General features: G+C 39.6%; 1 protein-coding gene across 14 annotated transcripts in view; it reads left to right on the top strand.

The window, feature by feature from the left end:
• Window positions 1–15,026, top strand: part of HNRNPC (heterogeneous nuclear ribonucleoprotein C) — a 59,664-nt gene that overhangs the window by 28,879 nt on the left and 15,759 nt on the right. For 8 of the 14 annotated variants that reach the window (XM_033188659.1, XM_033188665.1, XM_033188660.1 and 5 more), the window contains 3 exons: window positions 9,638–9,914; window positions 12,651–12,765; window positions 13,356–13,403. In XM_033188659.1, coding sequence (XP_033044550.1) covers window positions 9,674–9,914; window positions 12,651–12,765; window positions 13,356–13,403 — 404 coding nt within the window. In that variant the 5' untranslated portion in view covers window positions 9,638–9,673. The remainder of the gene's footprint in view (window positions 1–9,637; window positions 9,915–12,650; window positions 12,766–13,355; window positions 13,404–15,026) is intronic. The other 6 variants (XM_033188668.1, XM_033188672.1, XM_033188669.1 and 3 more) reach the window with 1 other exon arrangement.

Below are 15,026 nucleotides of genomic sequence, written 5' to 3' on the forward strand. Positions count from 1 at the left end.
TTCTCACAAACTTGAAATTGTCTGATTGTTTCCCCCTTATACAGATATCTTGCTGAGAATAATAGGTAGGTGATAATGCGTGTTTAAGTGTGTCACATCAGTAGGCATGCAATGTTAGGTTGTCCTACAACTTTCTAAGTTTGATCCTTTAGTTTAGGTTGTGACCTCCAAGTCTTCATTGTAAAGGTACATTTTCCCCCTATGTAATTATAGTGTAATCTGTTCTCAAATCCTGTACTCCACTCACCAAGTTTTACCTGGCGCTTTTAGCATACATTGACAGTAGACTCATCTGTTAAATTGGTGTAATCCTCACCAATGTGTGATAGATTTTAAATAATGAGTCTTAACATCTTTTTTTTTTTTTTTTTGAGACGGAGTCTTGTACCGTCAACCAGACTGGAGTGCAATGGCGTGATCTAGGCTCACTGCAACCTCTGCTTCCTGGGTTCAAGCGATTCTCCTGGCTCAGCCTCTAGAGTAGCTGGGATTACAGGCATCTGACACCACACCCAGCTAATTTTTTGTATTTTTAATGGAGATTGGGTTTCACTATGTTGGCCAGTCTGGTCTCGAACTCCTGACCTCGTAATCTTCTAACCTTGGCCTCCCAAAGTGCTGGGGTTACAGGCGTGAACCACCTTACCAGGTCCCACAATGTTTATGATCCATTTGTTTGGATTTCCTGCCAGTTTTAAATTTAGTTACTCTTCCTTTTGAGAATTAAGTTTTATTTCATTTGGGTTTTGACCTTTGCATATGCAGTTTTTTTGCATGATCCATTTGTATTTATGTTAGGATTTAGAGTGAGGTTGGTTCCAATTTTTGAATAAGATGGCTACCTGGTAGTACCATTTATTGAATTACTCATTTCCCCCCCATGACTTACAAGGTCTTATGTATTCTTAGTTCTAATAAACATAGCAGTTAGCATAATGTTATCTAAAAGTAGCCAACTTTGTTTCTTCATAGGCTGAAAATGTCTTAGTAATATCACCAGGTACTACTGTTTTCTCAGAGATTTCTCATAGTATATACCTTGAGATACTGTTTTTGATTAAATGAGCCAATGATTCTTGGCAGTGCAGCAAATTAAAATGCACATATTTTTCCAGGCATTGTTGGCCTCTGAAGAGACCAGACCAAGGGGAAATAGTTGAAAGCAGTAAAGATCCATAGGAAGCAAGGTACAAAAATGGTGACAAGAGACAGAAAGTAATGTGGGATGGGGTAGCTGGACCTAAATAGGCCAAATAAGAGTTGAAGTGTGTTAAACAACTTAGATCAAATGATGATGATACAAGTATGCAGAGTAATTTATAGTATCCAAAGAGTATTCAGAAACTTAAGGAATTGTGAATGACTGAAAACTTTGGAATACAGACGATTTAGTAATCCTTTTAGAAAACTGACAACTCATTGCTGCCATCTAGTGTCACTTTTGTCTTTGAAATTCTGCAAAGAAGGTAAATTCTACATATAGCATATTTAGTACATGGAATTGGCATTTAATTTGAATTGAATGCATGGACTAGTTTAGGGTTTTTCTTTTGTTTGTGTTTTTTTTTTTTTTTTTTCTTTTTTTGAGACGGAGTCTCGCTCTGTTGCCCAGGCTGGAGTGCAGTGGCCGGATCTCAGCTCACTGCAAGCTCCGCCTCCCGGTTTACGCCATTCTCTCGCCTCAGCCTCCCGAGTAGCTGGGACTACAGGCGCCCGCCACCTCGCCCGGCTAGTTTTTTGTATTTTTTAGTAGAGACGGGGTTTCACTGTGTTAGCCAGGATGGTCTCGATCTTCTGACCTCGTGATCCGCCCGTCTCGGCCTCCCAAAGTGCTGCGATTACAGGCTTGAGCCACCGCGCCCGGCTGTTTTGTTTTTTTTTTAAGGAGTCTTGCTGTGTTGCCCAGGTTGGTGTGCAGTGGTGCAGTCTCGGCTCACTGCTGGCTCAGCCTCCTGAGTAGTTGGGATTACAGGCACCTACCACCACCACGTTTTGTCTTTTTAGTAGAGACAGGGTTTCACCACATTGGCCAGGCTGGTTTTGAATTCCTGACCTCATGATCTGCCTGCTTTGGCCTCCCAGAGTGCTGGGATTACAGGCGTGAGCTACTGCACCTGGCCTAGTTTAGGTTTTAAGATATAGTAATAAAGGAAATTGTAAGGCAGGGTTCTGAATTTCCTAATCTGAGGTAATATATATTTTCTTTTGTCTCTAATATGAGATAATATCTGGTAAGTGAAAGTGACAGCATCTTTAATTTTTTTTTCCTGGACCAATGGATAATGTGTTTTAAGTATAATGTGATTAATCTATGTGGAGAGGTGGCCAGGGCTTGCTGAAATAAATGCCCAGTAGAAACATCTTGTACTTTGTTTAACTTTTGTACTTTTGCGCTAAATAAGCCAAGATATACTGAAAACAGTTGGATTGAGTGGCGCTGATCTCCTATGCCCCAAACTCTATCAAAGCTAGCATACAGTGCCCAGATAAAAAAGCAAGGTAGCTGAAGGCTTGCGTCTGCATTTAAATTCATTTTGGCTCAGCTCTCAGTGGATACCAGGGCTGTCATAACCTGTTTGTGGACCACTTGAACCTTATTTAATGTAAAAAATCTTCAGGTAATGCAAACTGCCGTACTTTTTCCAAGTAGAATTGAACTACTTGAGATTTAAAGTCAATGTAATGGAGTATTTTTATAAATTTTTTTTTCAAATTTTTAGCTAGATTGACAATCCAAGATTGGTTTGCCTCCATTAAAAGGGTGAAGAGGCATGGTAGCACCTAACTCTTAGAATGAACAGCTGGAAATAAAATTGACTTTGGCTTATATCCCAACCTAGATAGAGCTTTTACTCATTTATTGCTTTTAAGCTGTGACTGGGATGGTGAGAGTGTGAGTAGAGACAAATTTCTGTATTTAGGAAATTCTTGTCCTTCCCACTACTATTAAAATCTCAGATTGCGCCGGGCGCGGTGGCTCAAGCCTGTAATCCCAGCACTTTGGGAGGCCGAGATGGGCGGATCACAAGGTCAGGAGATCGAGACCATCCTGGCTAACACGGTGAAACCCCATCTCTACTAAAAATACAAAAAAATTAGCCGGGCGAGGTGGTGGGCGCCTGTAGTCCCAGCTACTCCGGAGGCTGAGGCAGGAGAATGGCGTAAACCCGGGAGGCGGAACTTGCAGTGAGCTGAGATCCGGCCACTGTACATAAGCCCAGGCGACAGAGCGACACTCCATCTCAAAAAAAAAAAAAAATCTCAGATTGCGTATATTGCCTTAGGATAGAGCATGTGATAAAACAGACAAGCATATCAAACAAAAATGTAGGTTTTTGGGCCGTAGAAATAATTTAGTATTCCTGGTTTTGACTTTTCTAGATAAAACAGGTCTTTGGTGATCCTTTGATTAAAAACTGTAATTAGAACCTATAATGAAAGTATAGTATATAATATACAAACACATATGTCCATGTGTGTAATAGAAATTTGAGTGCTACCACTATTTTTCCTTTTTTTTTAATCCTTTTGCTTTTTCTCTTTGAGACACACAGTCTCACATGGTTGTCCAGGCTGGTGTGCAGTGGCATGATCTTGGCTCGCTGCAACCTCCACCTCCTGGGTTCAAGGGATTTTTCCTGTTTCAGCCTCCCAAGTAGCTGGGATCACAGGCACCCACCACCACACTCAGCTAGTTTTTAGTTGAGACTGGGTTACACCATGTTGCCCAGACTGGTCTCGAACTCCTGGCCTCAGGTGATTTGCTCGCCTCAGCCTCCAAAAGTGCTGGGATTAGAGGTGTGAGCCACTGTGGCTGGCCTAATTTTAGGTTTCTGAAGTCTATCCTTTTCATGACAGAGCTTTTGTGTATTATTCAGTGTTGAGTTTAAGAAAGAAATAGCACTTAAGGTTCTCATTTGTTGAGGAAGGTTTTTTTGTTTTTTTTTTGTTTTTTGTTGTTGTTTTTTTTTGAGACCGAATCTCACTCTGTCGCCCAGACTGGAGTGCAGTGGCGCTGTCTCTGCTGACTGCACCACCACCTTCTGGGTTCAAGCAATTTTCCTGCCTCAGCCTGCCGAGCAGCTAGGACTACAGGTGTGTGTCTTTATGCCCTGCTAATTTTCATATTTTTAGTAGAGATGGGGTTTCACCATGTCAGCCAGGATAGTGTCGTTCTGACCTCATGATCCACCCCCCTTGGCCTCCCAAAGTGCCTGGCCGGAATGTGACTAGACTGCTGCTTAACTTTTGAAGTATTTAACCTTCTGATTTACAAATAATGGAAGCTGGAATATTTGAACTGTATTGTTTGTTTGCTTTTGAGACAGAGTCTCCGTCTGTCGCCCAGGCTGGAGTGCAGTGGCGCAATCTCAGCCTCACTGCAAGCTCTGCCTCCCGGGTTCACGCCATTCTCCTGCCTCAGCCTCCTGAGTAGCTGGGACTACAGGCACCCGCCACCAGGCCCGGCTAATTTTTTTGTATTTTTAGTAGAAACGGGGTTTCATGGTGTTAGCCAGGATGGTCTCGATTTCCTGACCTCGTGATCCGCCCGCCTCGGCCTCCCAAAGTGCTGGCATTACAGGCATGAGCCACCGCGTCTGGCCCCAGATTTCTTAATGTTTAAATCTAGTTCATGTAAATTAATATCACTTTATTATCTAACAGCATTATTCGACTGTTACACACGAATAGATGGTGATAGAGAAGGATCCCTGGGTTAGCTTGCATTATAAAAAAAAAATTTTAGACTCCTTCAACTAGAAGAGGGGGAATAAGATAATAACAGGCATTGACCTCAAAATATTTCAGTATATACAGGTACATTCAGGCCTGGACTATTCTTACTAATGTGATTAACCTTTTAAAATTTCTTTTTTTTTTTTTTTTTTGAGGCGGAGTCTCGCTCTGTCGCCCGGACTGGAGTGTAGTGGCCAGATCTCAGCTCACTGCAAGCTCCGCCTCCCGGGTTTACGTCATTCTTCTGCCTCAGCCTCCTGAGTAGCTGGGACTACAGGCGCCCGCCACCTCGCCCGGCTCGTTTTTGTATTTTTAGTAGAGATGGGGTTTCACCGTGTTAGCCAGGATGGTCTCAATCTCCTGACCTCGTGATCCGCCCATCTCGGCCTCCCAAAGTGCTGGGATTACAGGCTTGAGCCACTGCGCCCGGCCCTTTTAAAATTTCTACCAAGTGGATTTTCTGTTTAAGGAATTTGACTTAAATCAGTTTTTTCTACCAAAACCCCAAGCTTGCATGAACATTGTAGTGAATTTGGGAAATACAGAGAAACTATGAAAATGATAGTAAAGATTAATCACAAGCAGAGTACCCAAGAACGTTTTAAAATATGTGATGTTTCTGTACTGTCCGTTCTTACATGATTTTTATGTAGTTCATTTATGTCTCCTATGTATTGTACGTTTTCAGATACTGCCTTTTTGACTGAAATTATAATTTGCACATCACTTAAAGTTGTATTTTTAAAAGACTATTATTGCTGGAAATTTATTAATATTGGGTTGTTAGTTAGAACTCTGTTACAAAAATTCATATAGAATATGACCAAGTAATTTAGATCTGTATAAGGCAAAAAGTAAAAGTAGACCTTTTCATTCTACAAGTGGTTTTTACACCTTCCAGAAGTAAAGGGACTAACAATTAAGGCAAGAAAATGGGATCACGGCTGGGCGCAGTGGCTTTCGCCTGTAATCCCAGCACTTTGGGAGGCGGAGGCAGGCGTTTCACCTGAGGTCAGGAGTTTGAGACGAGCGTGACCAACACGGAGAAACCCGGTGTCTACTAATAATAGAAAAGTAGCCATGCTTGGTGGCACGTGCCTATAATCCCAGCTAATGAGGAGGCTGAGGCAGGAGAATCACTTGAAACCGGGATGCGTAGGTTGCAGTGAGCCAAGATTCCTCCTTTGCACTCCATCCTTGGCAACAAGAGCAAGACTCCATGTCAAAAAAAAAAAATTTTTTTTTTTAAATATGATCAAGGAGTTTATTTTACTACTATAAAAGGATGCTGGCAACCTGTTACATGAAAGAACTGAGGGACTGTTCTTAGGATTTCTAACAGCAGTCTGCATGACATGTGGTGCTCGAGAAACCACACCATACTACCTAGAGAGAAATGGTATTGTTTAAGCATCAGTGACAACACAAAAAGGTATTGCCACTTATAGGACAACGTAGTCTTGCCAGAATATTGCAGATGAGGCTGAATAAGCCTTCGGTCTCAGCTGCCACTTTCAGGAATTAAGAATATGTGGAATTGTACCAGGAGTATCAATTCTGGAAAATACAGACTGGGAAACAACAGGTCAATACCCTGGATTCTTAAACAGATAAATTTTAATGCAATAGAAGCGGGACTTATGTACAAAAATGCCTTAAATGCATCACATTTATTTTTTTGGGAAGACAAGAATGTCTACAGATACACATTTAGGCATTAGAATTATTTTACAAGTAAGAAAGTACTAGTAAAGTCAGAATGACTGTTACCTTTTGGTGAAAGGAAGAGGGATTGTCAGTGGAGTCAGCCACACAGGGTTTGTTTAGTTATGAGACTACAGGGACGCAACTGCTCTTGCACCTTCACACATTTTTATTGAAGTTCCTTGTGCTCGCTCACTATTGGATCAGGTAAAACTTACAAGTTTTAACTGCTTTTCTAAAATTTCTTGCTTTTCAATAAATACCTGCTGGTTATTTTGGTATTGTATTTCTAAGTCTTTTATTCTCCCAAGTTGTTTATTTTTTATTTCTCCCAGTCAGTGAAACCATATATGCTGGCTGTAGGATATTTTTTGTTTTTCCCAGTCAGTGAAACCATAAATGCTGTCTGTAGGATAGTGATTTTGCCATCTTGAGTCTTCTGTTGGGAGTCGAAGATTCAAAAGCTGCTCTGCTCTTGCTACCCCTTTTCAACAGTCACAGTTCTTTGTCAATAACTCCTACAGTCAGTGAAACCATATAAGCTGGCTTGCTTTTACTACCTTGCATTTTGGAGTTTTGTTGTAAATGCTGTCTGTAGGATAGTGATTTTGCCATCTTGAGTCGTCTGTTGGGAGTCAGATTCAAAAACGGCTCTGCTCTTGCTGCCCCTTTCCAAGAATCCCAGTTCTTTTCCAATAGTTTCTTTGTGTTTCAGTATTGGCTATCCTCCTCCCTTTATGGAAATTTCACCTGTATGGTACCTTAAAATTTTGAGGTGGGATGAAGCGTGACTGGACATCATTTGGTTATTTCTAAAACTTCGGGAAATCTACCTGTTCCATAAAATTGGACATAGTGCTACCACTAAAATTTAAGGAAGCTCTCAGGACAGTCTTTGTTACTATTTGTTGCCTGGATTTTCCCCGGAATATGGTACTCAGCACATGGTTAGTAAATATTTGACCCCCAAAATGAATGAGTTTTAGTGACTGTTCATTCCTTAGGAGGATATGTTACTAAGAGTGGAATTAATCGCTATTTGTGAGTACATCTGTCTTTACTGTTGCCTCCATCTTGAATTTAAATCCTCGTAGTAAGTATGGGTATTAATTTTAGGCAACCTTTGGAAGTTGGGGTTATTATATTTTTAAAAATAAGTAGTTCATCATTTTTGTAGCAGATTTAATAACCAGACCATAAACAAAATGAGAAATCATATCCTTAAACTCAGAGATAACAACCATTGCTAGAATCCTTTTACTTATATGCCTGGATGCTTTCTACCGAGCTTTTCCTGTGTGGATCTTTGAGAGAATTAAGCCCCTGATACACGTGAAAAATGCTGTGGGATTATGAATTCCATACATCTTGATTAGTTCTAGGTATGTACTCGGATTTGTGAAAATTGAGAAAATAGTCATTTAGATCCATTTCTGTCTGTGGTGCCAGAGGGTACCCCTTTCAATCACATCGATATTTTTTTGCAAATGTCCATTTGGAACATTGGACTGTGGTGTGATGGGTTTTTTTCCCTTATATTCAGTATTCTGTGGTGGCTTATGGAGCCCCTCACCCCTGGTAATTTCTTCTCATTAAAACTATGGAGATTATATTTTCTGTTGATATACCTATTGTTTGTGAAAAATAGTTGCTTAAAACCAGATTGTATCTCCACTTGCAGTAATAGCAAATATTATAAACCAGCAGTAGAAACCAGTTAGGCCTTAATGCAGATTTTTGTTTCAATTCCTCTTTTTAGTGTCCTCAGACTTTCTGGCATACTTAAGAGCTGAAAGACTGTTGGTGGATATCAGTGGCTACTGGTTGTTGATTTTTATTGCTTAAGTCTTAAAATATTAAGAACTTTTTGTAAAGATATACTTTAGAAAGTAACATAAAGACAGACGAATTTCAGAAAGATTTGGAAGGAAGTGAAGTTTTGTTGGAGCTTTTAAATCACTACTGCCTGTTAAATGACTGTATTAAGCATCAGAATGGTAGGAGTCATGTATAAATGAAATAGTGTTATACTGCCTGTTTTTATGTACATGTATTTATACATTAGACATTTTTACATCATCCATAAGAACTAGTTTGTCTGATTCACTTGAGGATTGAAAGGATAACAAATACTGGAATATTTTGAGATTCATTGGAACCTTTCAAAGGGATGAAGGGGAAATCTTAATGTTTTTAAGTCTTGTTCAAGATAGGGGGTTTGAGTGGGAAGAGGCAGGAAACAATGCTGAAAGAATGAAATAAAACGTTTTCACTTATACAGGACCTGAGATGGTATTGTGAATCTTCATATTGTTATGATAGTATTGAGCCTCCATCACATACGGAAAGACAGATAATTTTTGGTTTTAAATAATTTGTGGAAAGTTGTATATTTTTCTTTAGTTCCCCGATCCGTAATTTGATTCATGTCTGTTCCACTGGCTAGTTTTATCATCATCACCATCCGATATTATTAAATGTCCTATATTTTAGGTTATATAAAAAGTAGCCTTGGAGTCATTGCAGTCTGTAAAAAGATGGTATTGATACTTATGTATCTAAAGCATTCTGCAATTAATTGAAGTATCTGGAAATAGGTGTTTCCAGTGTAAATGAATTGATTCTGTTTATTGCCTTTTGAAGAAAATTATACTTAATGGGTAAGTGTAAGCTATCCATATTAATCTAGCTGCTAATGAATGGCTTGGAACAGAATTTGACATTTGCTATGCTGTGTATGTATATACAGAACCGGTGAAACTCAATTAAAGCAGCATGAATCAAGATTATTGATGGCAGGGAATAGTTAGCATGACCTGTAATGTGAAAAACAGCAGAAACTGGTGTCAGAGAATTTAGGCAGTTCTAATTTGCTTGAGTTATTAGAGGAGGACCACTTGGAATTATGTCCGAGGAAATTATATTGCCAATGACCTGCCAGGGAGAATTTTTTTTTTTCCTGATAATTTAGAGTTTAGTGCTGCTGAAATAGAATGAAGAGGAAGTGAATTTCCTAGAACATATTCAGAGGCTGGAGTCTCTGAGTTTATTAGTAAATACATAATGCTGTGAGTCCCTTTAATTTGCCTGATACTCTGGGCAGTTAACAGTGATTCAGAGTGAGAGTGGAGAATGTTTTATCAAGGCATATTGTTTTTAGCATCTGTTCACCTGAATACTTTTTTTTGCTTTACAGTTTTCAGCTTTGTGAGAAACCTTATCATCAAACACAATGGCCAGCAACGTTACCAACAAGACAGATCCTCGCTCCATGAACTCCCGTGTGTTCATTGGGAATCTCAACACTCTTGTGGTCAAGAAATCTGATGTGGAGGCAATCTTTTCCAAGTACGGCAAAATTGTGGGCTGCTCTGTTCATAAGGGCTTTGCCTTCGTTCAATATGTTAATGAGAGAAATGCCCGGGCTGCTGTAGCAGGAGAGGATGGCAGAATGATTGCTGGCCAGGTTTTAGGTAAGGTCTCCGTTAAGTTAATTTTTTCGTTGATGATCAGGCCTGAGTTTTTTGATTCATGTTTTTTTGTTTTTGTTTTTTTTATTTCTGTAAAACTGACAGCCTCTGAGATATTATGGATATTGTGACTATTCAGTCTAATAAAAATACATTAGGCTTATAGTTATAATTGGCTAAGTAAAGGATATTCTTCATTGTACCGTTTTGTGTAGTAGAGACAGGACAACTCTCATTTGACAATTGTGAGTAGGGCGACCTGGGAATGACACTTCACAATGTTAAAATGTTGCCTAAGTGGTTATATCCTCCCCACAGCAGACTGGTGGAGCCCTCTAGTGTTGTTGACTGCTTGTCTCCTCATTGGGGTTTCGCTCCATTGTTGGGCCAATTGCAGTTTGGCTCAGTCATAGATTTTCTTGTCTTTTCAAATGTAATGACACCTCAGAGTACTACCTATGATTTGGTTTATTCAAGCCAGAATGCAGCGTCCATATGTTTATTTGATTAGTTGCACTAGATGTCTGTTTCAACTTCTCTTTTTATGTGTACTTTGTGCCTCAGTTTCAAAATAATCACACCTGTGTTTTTACAAAATTAAGATGATTATTTTCAATTTTATATTTGTGGTTTTATTCTTTGTATACATTGTACTATGTCTGTTGACTCATAGCATGATAGGTTAGAGTTACATGAAACAATTATTTGATGATGTTATGTATCCAGATACACAATTTGCGTCTTTATTGTTTTTACATCTTACTGGATTGCATTTTCAGAAATTCTATCTTTAGTTTTAAAACACTATATAGTTTCAAAGTCAGAATTGTAAATGAGGTTAATATACCAAAACCTGACACTGTCTAGTTCTGTCGCCTAGGCTTGAGTGCAGCGGTGCAGTCTTGGCTCACTGCAACGTCAGCCTTCCAGGTTCAAGCGATTGTCCTGTTGCAGCCTCCCGAGTAGCTGGTACTACAGGAGTGCGCCACCACACCTGGCTCATTTTTGTATTTTTTGGTAGATCCGAGGTTTAACCATGTTGGCCGGGCTGGTCTTCACCTCTTGACCTCAGGTGATTCTCCCGCCTTTGCCTCCCAAAGTGCTGGGATTACAGGCGTGAGCCCCTGCACCTGGCCTCAGGCGGGTTTCAGTTGTTCATTTGATGAGCTCCTTTTGTATAAGAAGGTAAGATATAAAGGATTAAGTTTAAGATATCCACGTTTGGCGACGTGCAGTGGCTCATGCCTGTAATCCCAGCACCTTGGGAGGCTGAGTTGGGCCGGTCATGAGGTCAGGAGATGGAGACAATCCTGGCTAACACCGCGAAAAGCCGTCTCTACTAAAAATACAAAAAATTAGCAGGCCGTGGTGGCAGGTGCCGGTAATCCCAGCCGCTCAGGAGGCTGAGGCAGGAGAACTGTTTGAACCTGGGAGGCGCAGGTTACAGTGTGAGCCGTGATTGCACTCCAGCATGGGCAACAGGGCAAGACTCCGTCTAAAAATATATATATGGAATTTGTATATTTTGGGGCATGTGTGTATTAAAATGAGACTCATTTTAATAAAAGCAGTATATATGAAAATGGAGGTACTGTTGACTGAGTGCTTTAGCACGACTGGGAAGTTAAAAAACTGAATTTTGGCTTTCTGACATGGGGTTTTTAGAACAAAGAGAAGATGAATTCTTGTTTGGAAGGTCATGGGTGGCAGGGTAGGTAGCTGGGCTTACGTGTTACAAATTGTATTTGAAATGTAGGGTTGTTTCCTTTGCTCTTTTATTTTTTTGGTGTGTGTAAAGGCTGTTTAAGCAACTTATGAATTATTCAGAAAGCAGTTGTTAACTCCGGATGTTTTACATGCAGTACAGCTAATCCTTACTTATAAGGGAAATCTGAAGTTGCCTTTGAGGATGATTTGAGGGTGTCACACTGCAGTATATTATTTTGTGGATTGGTGTATATTTTAATATATTTGTAATAATTCGGAATGAACTGAACCATTTTTGGAAAGGTAACCATTGATAGTTTTCCCTTGTAATAGTAACTGAGTGAACAGTCAGTGCCTTGAATGGGGAGAGTTGAGTTAAAGTGGGACCTGAGGGTGGAGAGTACCAAAGACAGACTTAATGTTATGTCTCAGGAACACTTGAATGGTACAGAAGAGAGTATAAATATATGGAAGATGAAGTCTTAGCCTTGTAAAAATTTATGAGCCTTTTTAATATTAAAAGGAGAGATGAAGCTGAGCATGGTAGTTCACACCTGTAATTCCAGCACTTTGGGAGGTCAAGGCAGATCACTTGACCCCAAGAGTTCGTCCCTATGAAAAATAAAAAAATTAGCCAGCCTTGGTAGTGCCTGCTACTTGGATGGGAGGATCACCCGAGCTTTGGAGGTCTAGGCTATATTGAGCCGTTATTGCATCACTGCACTCCAGCTTGTATGACAGTGAGACCCTGTCTTTAAAAAAAAAAAAGATGACTTGTTTTGTTTCAGATTTTCTCAACTTTGTATTAGCTGGGCATGGTGGTGCCCGCTTGTAGTCATAGTTACTCTTGAGGCTGAGGCAGGGGAATCCCTTGAACCGGGCAGTGGAGGTTTCAGTGAGCCAAGTTGGCACCATTGCACTCCAGCCTGGGGAACAAAGCGAAACTATGTCTCAAAAATAAAAAAATTAACTTTGTAGTTTGTTTTACCTGGATACAAAGTTGTCACTAAAATTTTTGCTTTTGTTTTTCAGATATTAACCTGGCTGCAGAGCCAAAAGTGAACCGAGGAAAAGCAGGTGTGAAACGATCTGCAGCGGAGATGTACGGGTCAGTAACAGAACACCCTTCTCCGTCCCCTCTACTCAGGTCCGGAAACTTTATTATTTATAACTGCATTGTGTCCATCAGTGGGCATCTTCTCTATCTGTTTTCTGGATGTGGGGAGGGTTAAGTGTACTGTGTTTTATCTGTGTATAAATGAGGTTTTATTATTTTTGTGTTAATATGTCTCTCTTTTGCCCTAGAGAAAATTACTAGAGAATTAAAAATCCCTGAGGTTTTTGCTATTGATATTTAAGAGTAGTTTGATATTTATAGCATAGCCTGAAATACTTCTACAGGATCGTTGAGCTTCTAAGACACCAGAGTAAGAGAGGGAAGAAGTGTGGTATACAAATGTTTAGTTTACCGTTCTTTTTTTCAGTGTTCAGTTTAACTATGTCGTATGTGAAAATCTTAGTGAATTTTAACCTGAATTACCAATTTGACCACTACATTTCCAGTGGTCTAAGGTGATTGGAATTGAGTGATTTATTGTATGAATGATTGGGGATCATTCAGTGCTAATCTTGTTGATCTATCTGTTGTGGTTTATTTGGCATGGTTCTCCCCTCACCTGATGTTGTGAATTAGTAGCAACATTTCCAAATTAACCCTTTTCGGTATTTATTTTTCAGCTCCTCTTTTGACTTGGACTATGACTTTCAACGGGACTATTATGATAGGTATGTTAAAAGTGTTTTGTCTTTCTGCTAAACAGCTATTAATGAGAACCATTTTGTTTTTCTAGTTTGTGGCGATGAACATCAAAGATGTTTTCAAACATATTCCCTTTCCTCCAAAACAAAAAAATAACCTTAAGTAGATTATTAGGTAGGGTGATAATGATTTTAATGCATTATTTCATAGTGCCTGTTTCTACTAAAAATACAAAAGAATTCGCTGAGTGTGGTGACTAGGGACTGGGTTATGGGTGGCTTTGGGTAATACATTTAGAACTGATGATAGCAAATACTAAACAGGAAATAGAATGATGTGTTTAAGAGTGTTACCATATTGACAATCTGATATCAGTCTCAGTTAACATGAAGTAAATGTTAGACTTATTTGGCTTGTTGTGTTTAAACTCATGCAGTATATGTAAGTATATGGAGCAAACTATTACGTGCAATACACTTTAAAAATGCAATATATAAAGCATATTACTTTATATGAAGCATAGTACTACTATTTGTCTTAGAATGCCAGTATTCCAATCATTAGTATTTTAATGTTATTACTGTATATAACAATTCCGTCTCTGATTTTGGAATAAAAATTACTGATAGGCGAATGCTTAACGTTTGAACTGAGTTAGTCATGCATGGGAGTTAATGTAAAGGAATCAAGTCAGCCGTTAAATACCATAGAGTATACACTGAAAATGTCAGACACGAAAGTATACACTTTCTGTTTGAGAAATAACCTCATAGAATATGGTAGGTAGTCATTAAAAGGCCAGAAGAGTAAGACCTGAAAAAGAATTTAAATCCAGATTGTAAAGGGCCTTGAATGCCCTATTAAGATGGTGCGGTTGAGCATGCTTAATGCATCATCAAAATTTATTTTTTTTTATTTGACATTAGTGGTTTCCTCAGATTTTTTTTTTTTTTTTTTTTAAGATGGACTCTTGCTCTTGTCACCCAGGCTGGAGTGAAGTGGCATGATTTTGGCTCACTGCAACGTCCGCCTCCTCGGTTCAAGCTATTCTCCTGCCTCAGCTCCCCAAGTAGCTGGGATTACAGGCATGCACCACCACCCCCATCTAATTTTTGTATTTTTATTAGAGACTGGGTTTCATTCACCATGTTGACCAGGCTCGTCTCGAACTACTGAACTCAGGTGATTAATTCACCTTGGCCTCCCAAAGTGCTGGGATTACAGGTGTGAGCCACTGTGCCTGGCCATTTCCTCATATTTTTACAGTTACGTATGAACATTTTGAAAACTAAGGAGTTTTGTAATTATTTTTATTTTTGTTGAAAATTTTGAAATTCTTAAAAAATAAAAATTAGCCGGGCACGGTGGCTCACGCCTGTAATCCCAGCACTTTGTGAGGCCAAGGCGGGTGGATCACGACGTCAGGAGTTCAAGACCAGCCTGGCCAATACGGTGGAACCCTGTCTCTACTAAAAAATAAAAAATTAGCTGGGCATGGTAGCGTGCACCTGTAGTCCCAGCTACTCGGGAGGATGATGCAGGAGAATCGCTTGATCCCAGGAGATGGAGGTTTCAGTGAGCTGAGATCGCGCCACTGCACTCCAGCCTAGGTGACAGAGTGAGACTCAGTCTCAAAAAATAAAATAAGA

The sequence above is a fragment of the Trachypithecus francoisi genome, unplaced genomic scaffold (genome assembly GCF_009764315.1).
Source record: "Trachypithecus francoisi isolate TF-2019V2 unplaced genomic scaffold, Tfra_2.0 Lachesis_group3, whole genome shotgun sequence".
NCBI lineage: Eukaryota > Metazoa > Chordata > Mammalia > Primates > Cercopithecidae > Trachypithecus > Trachypithecus francoisi.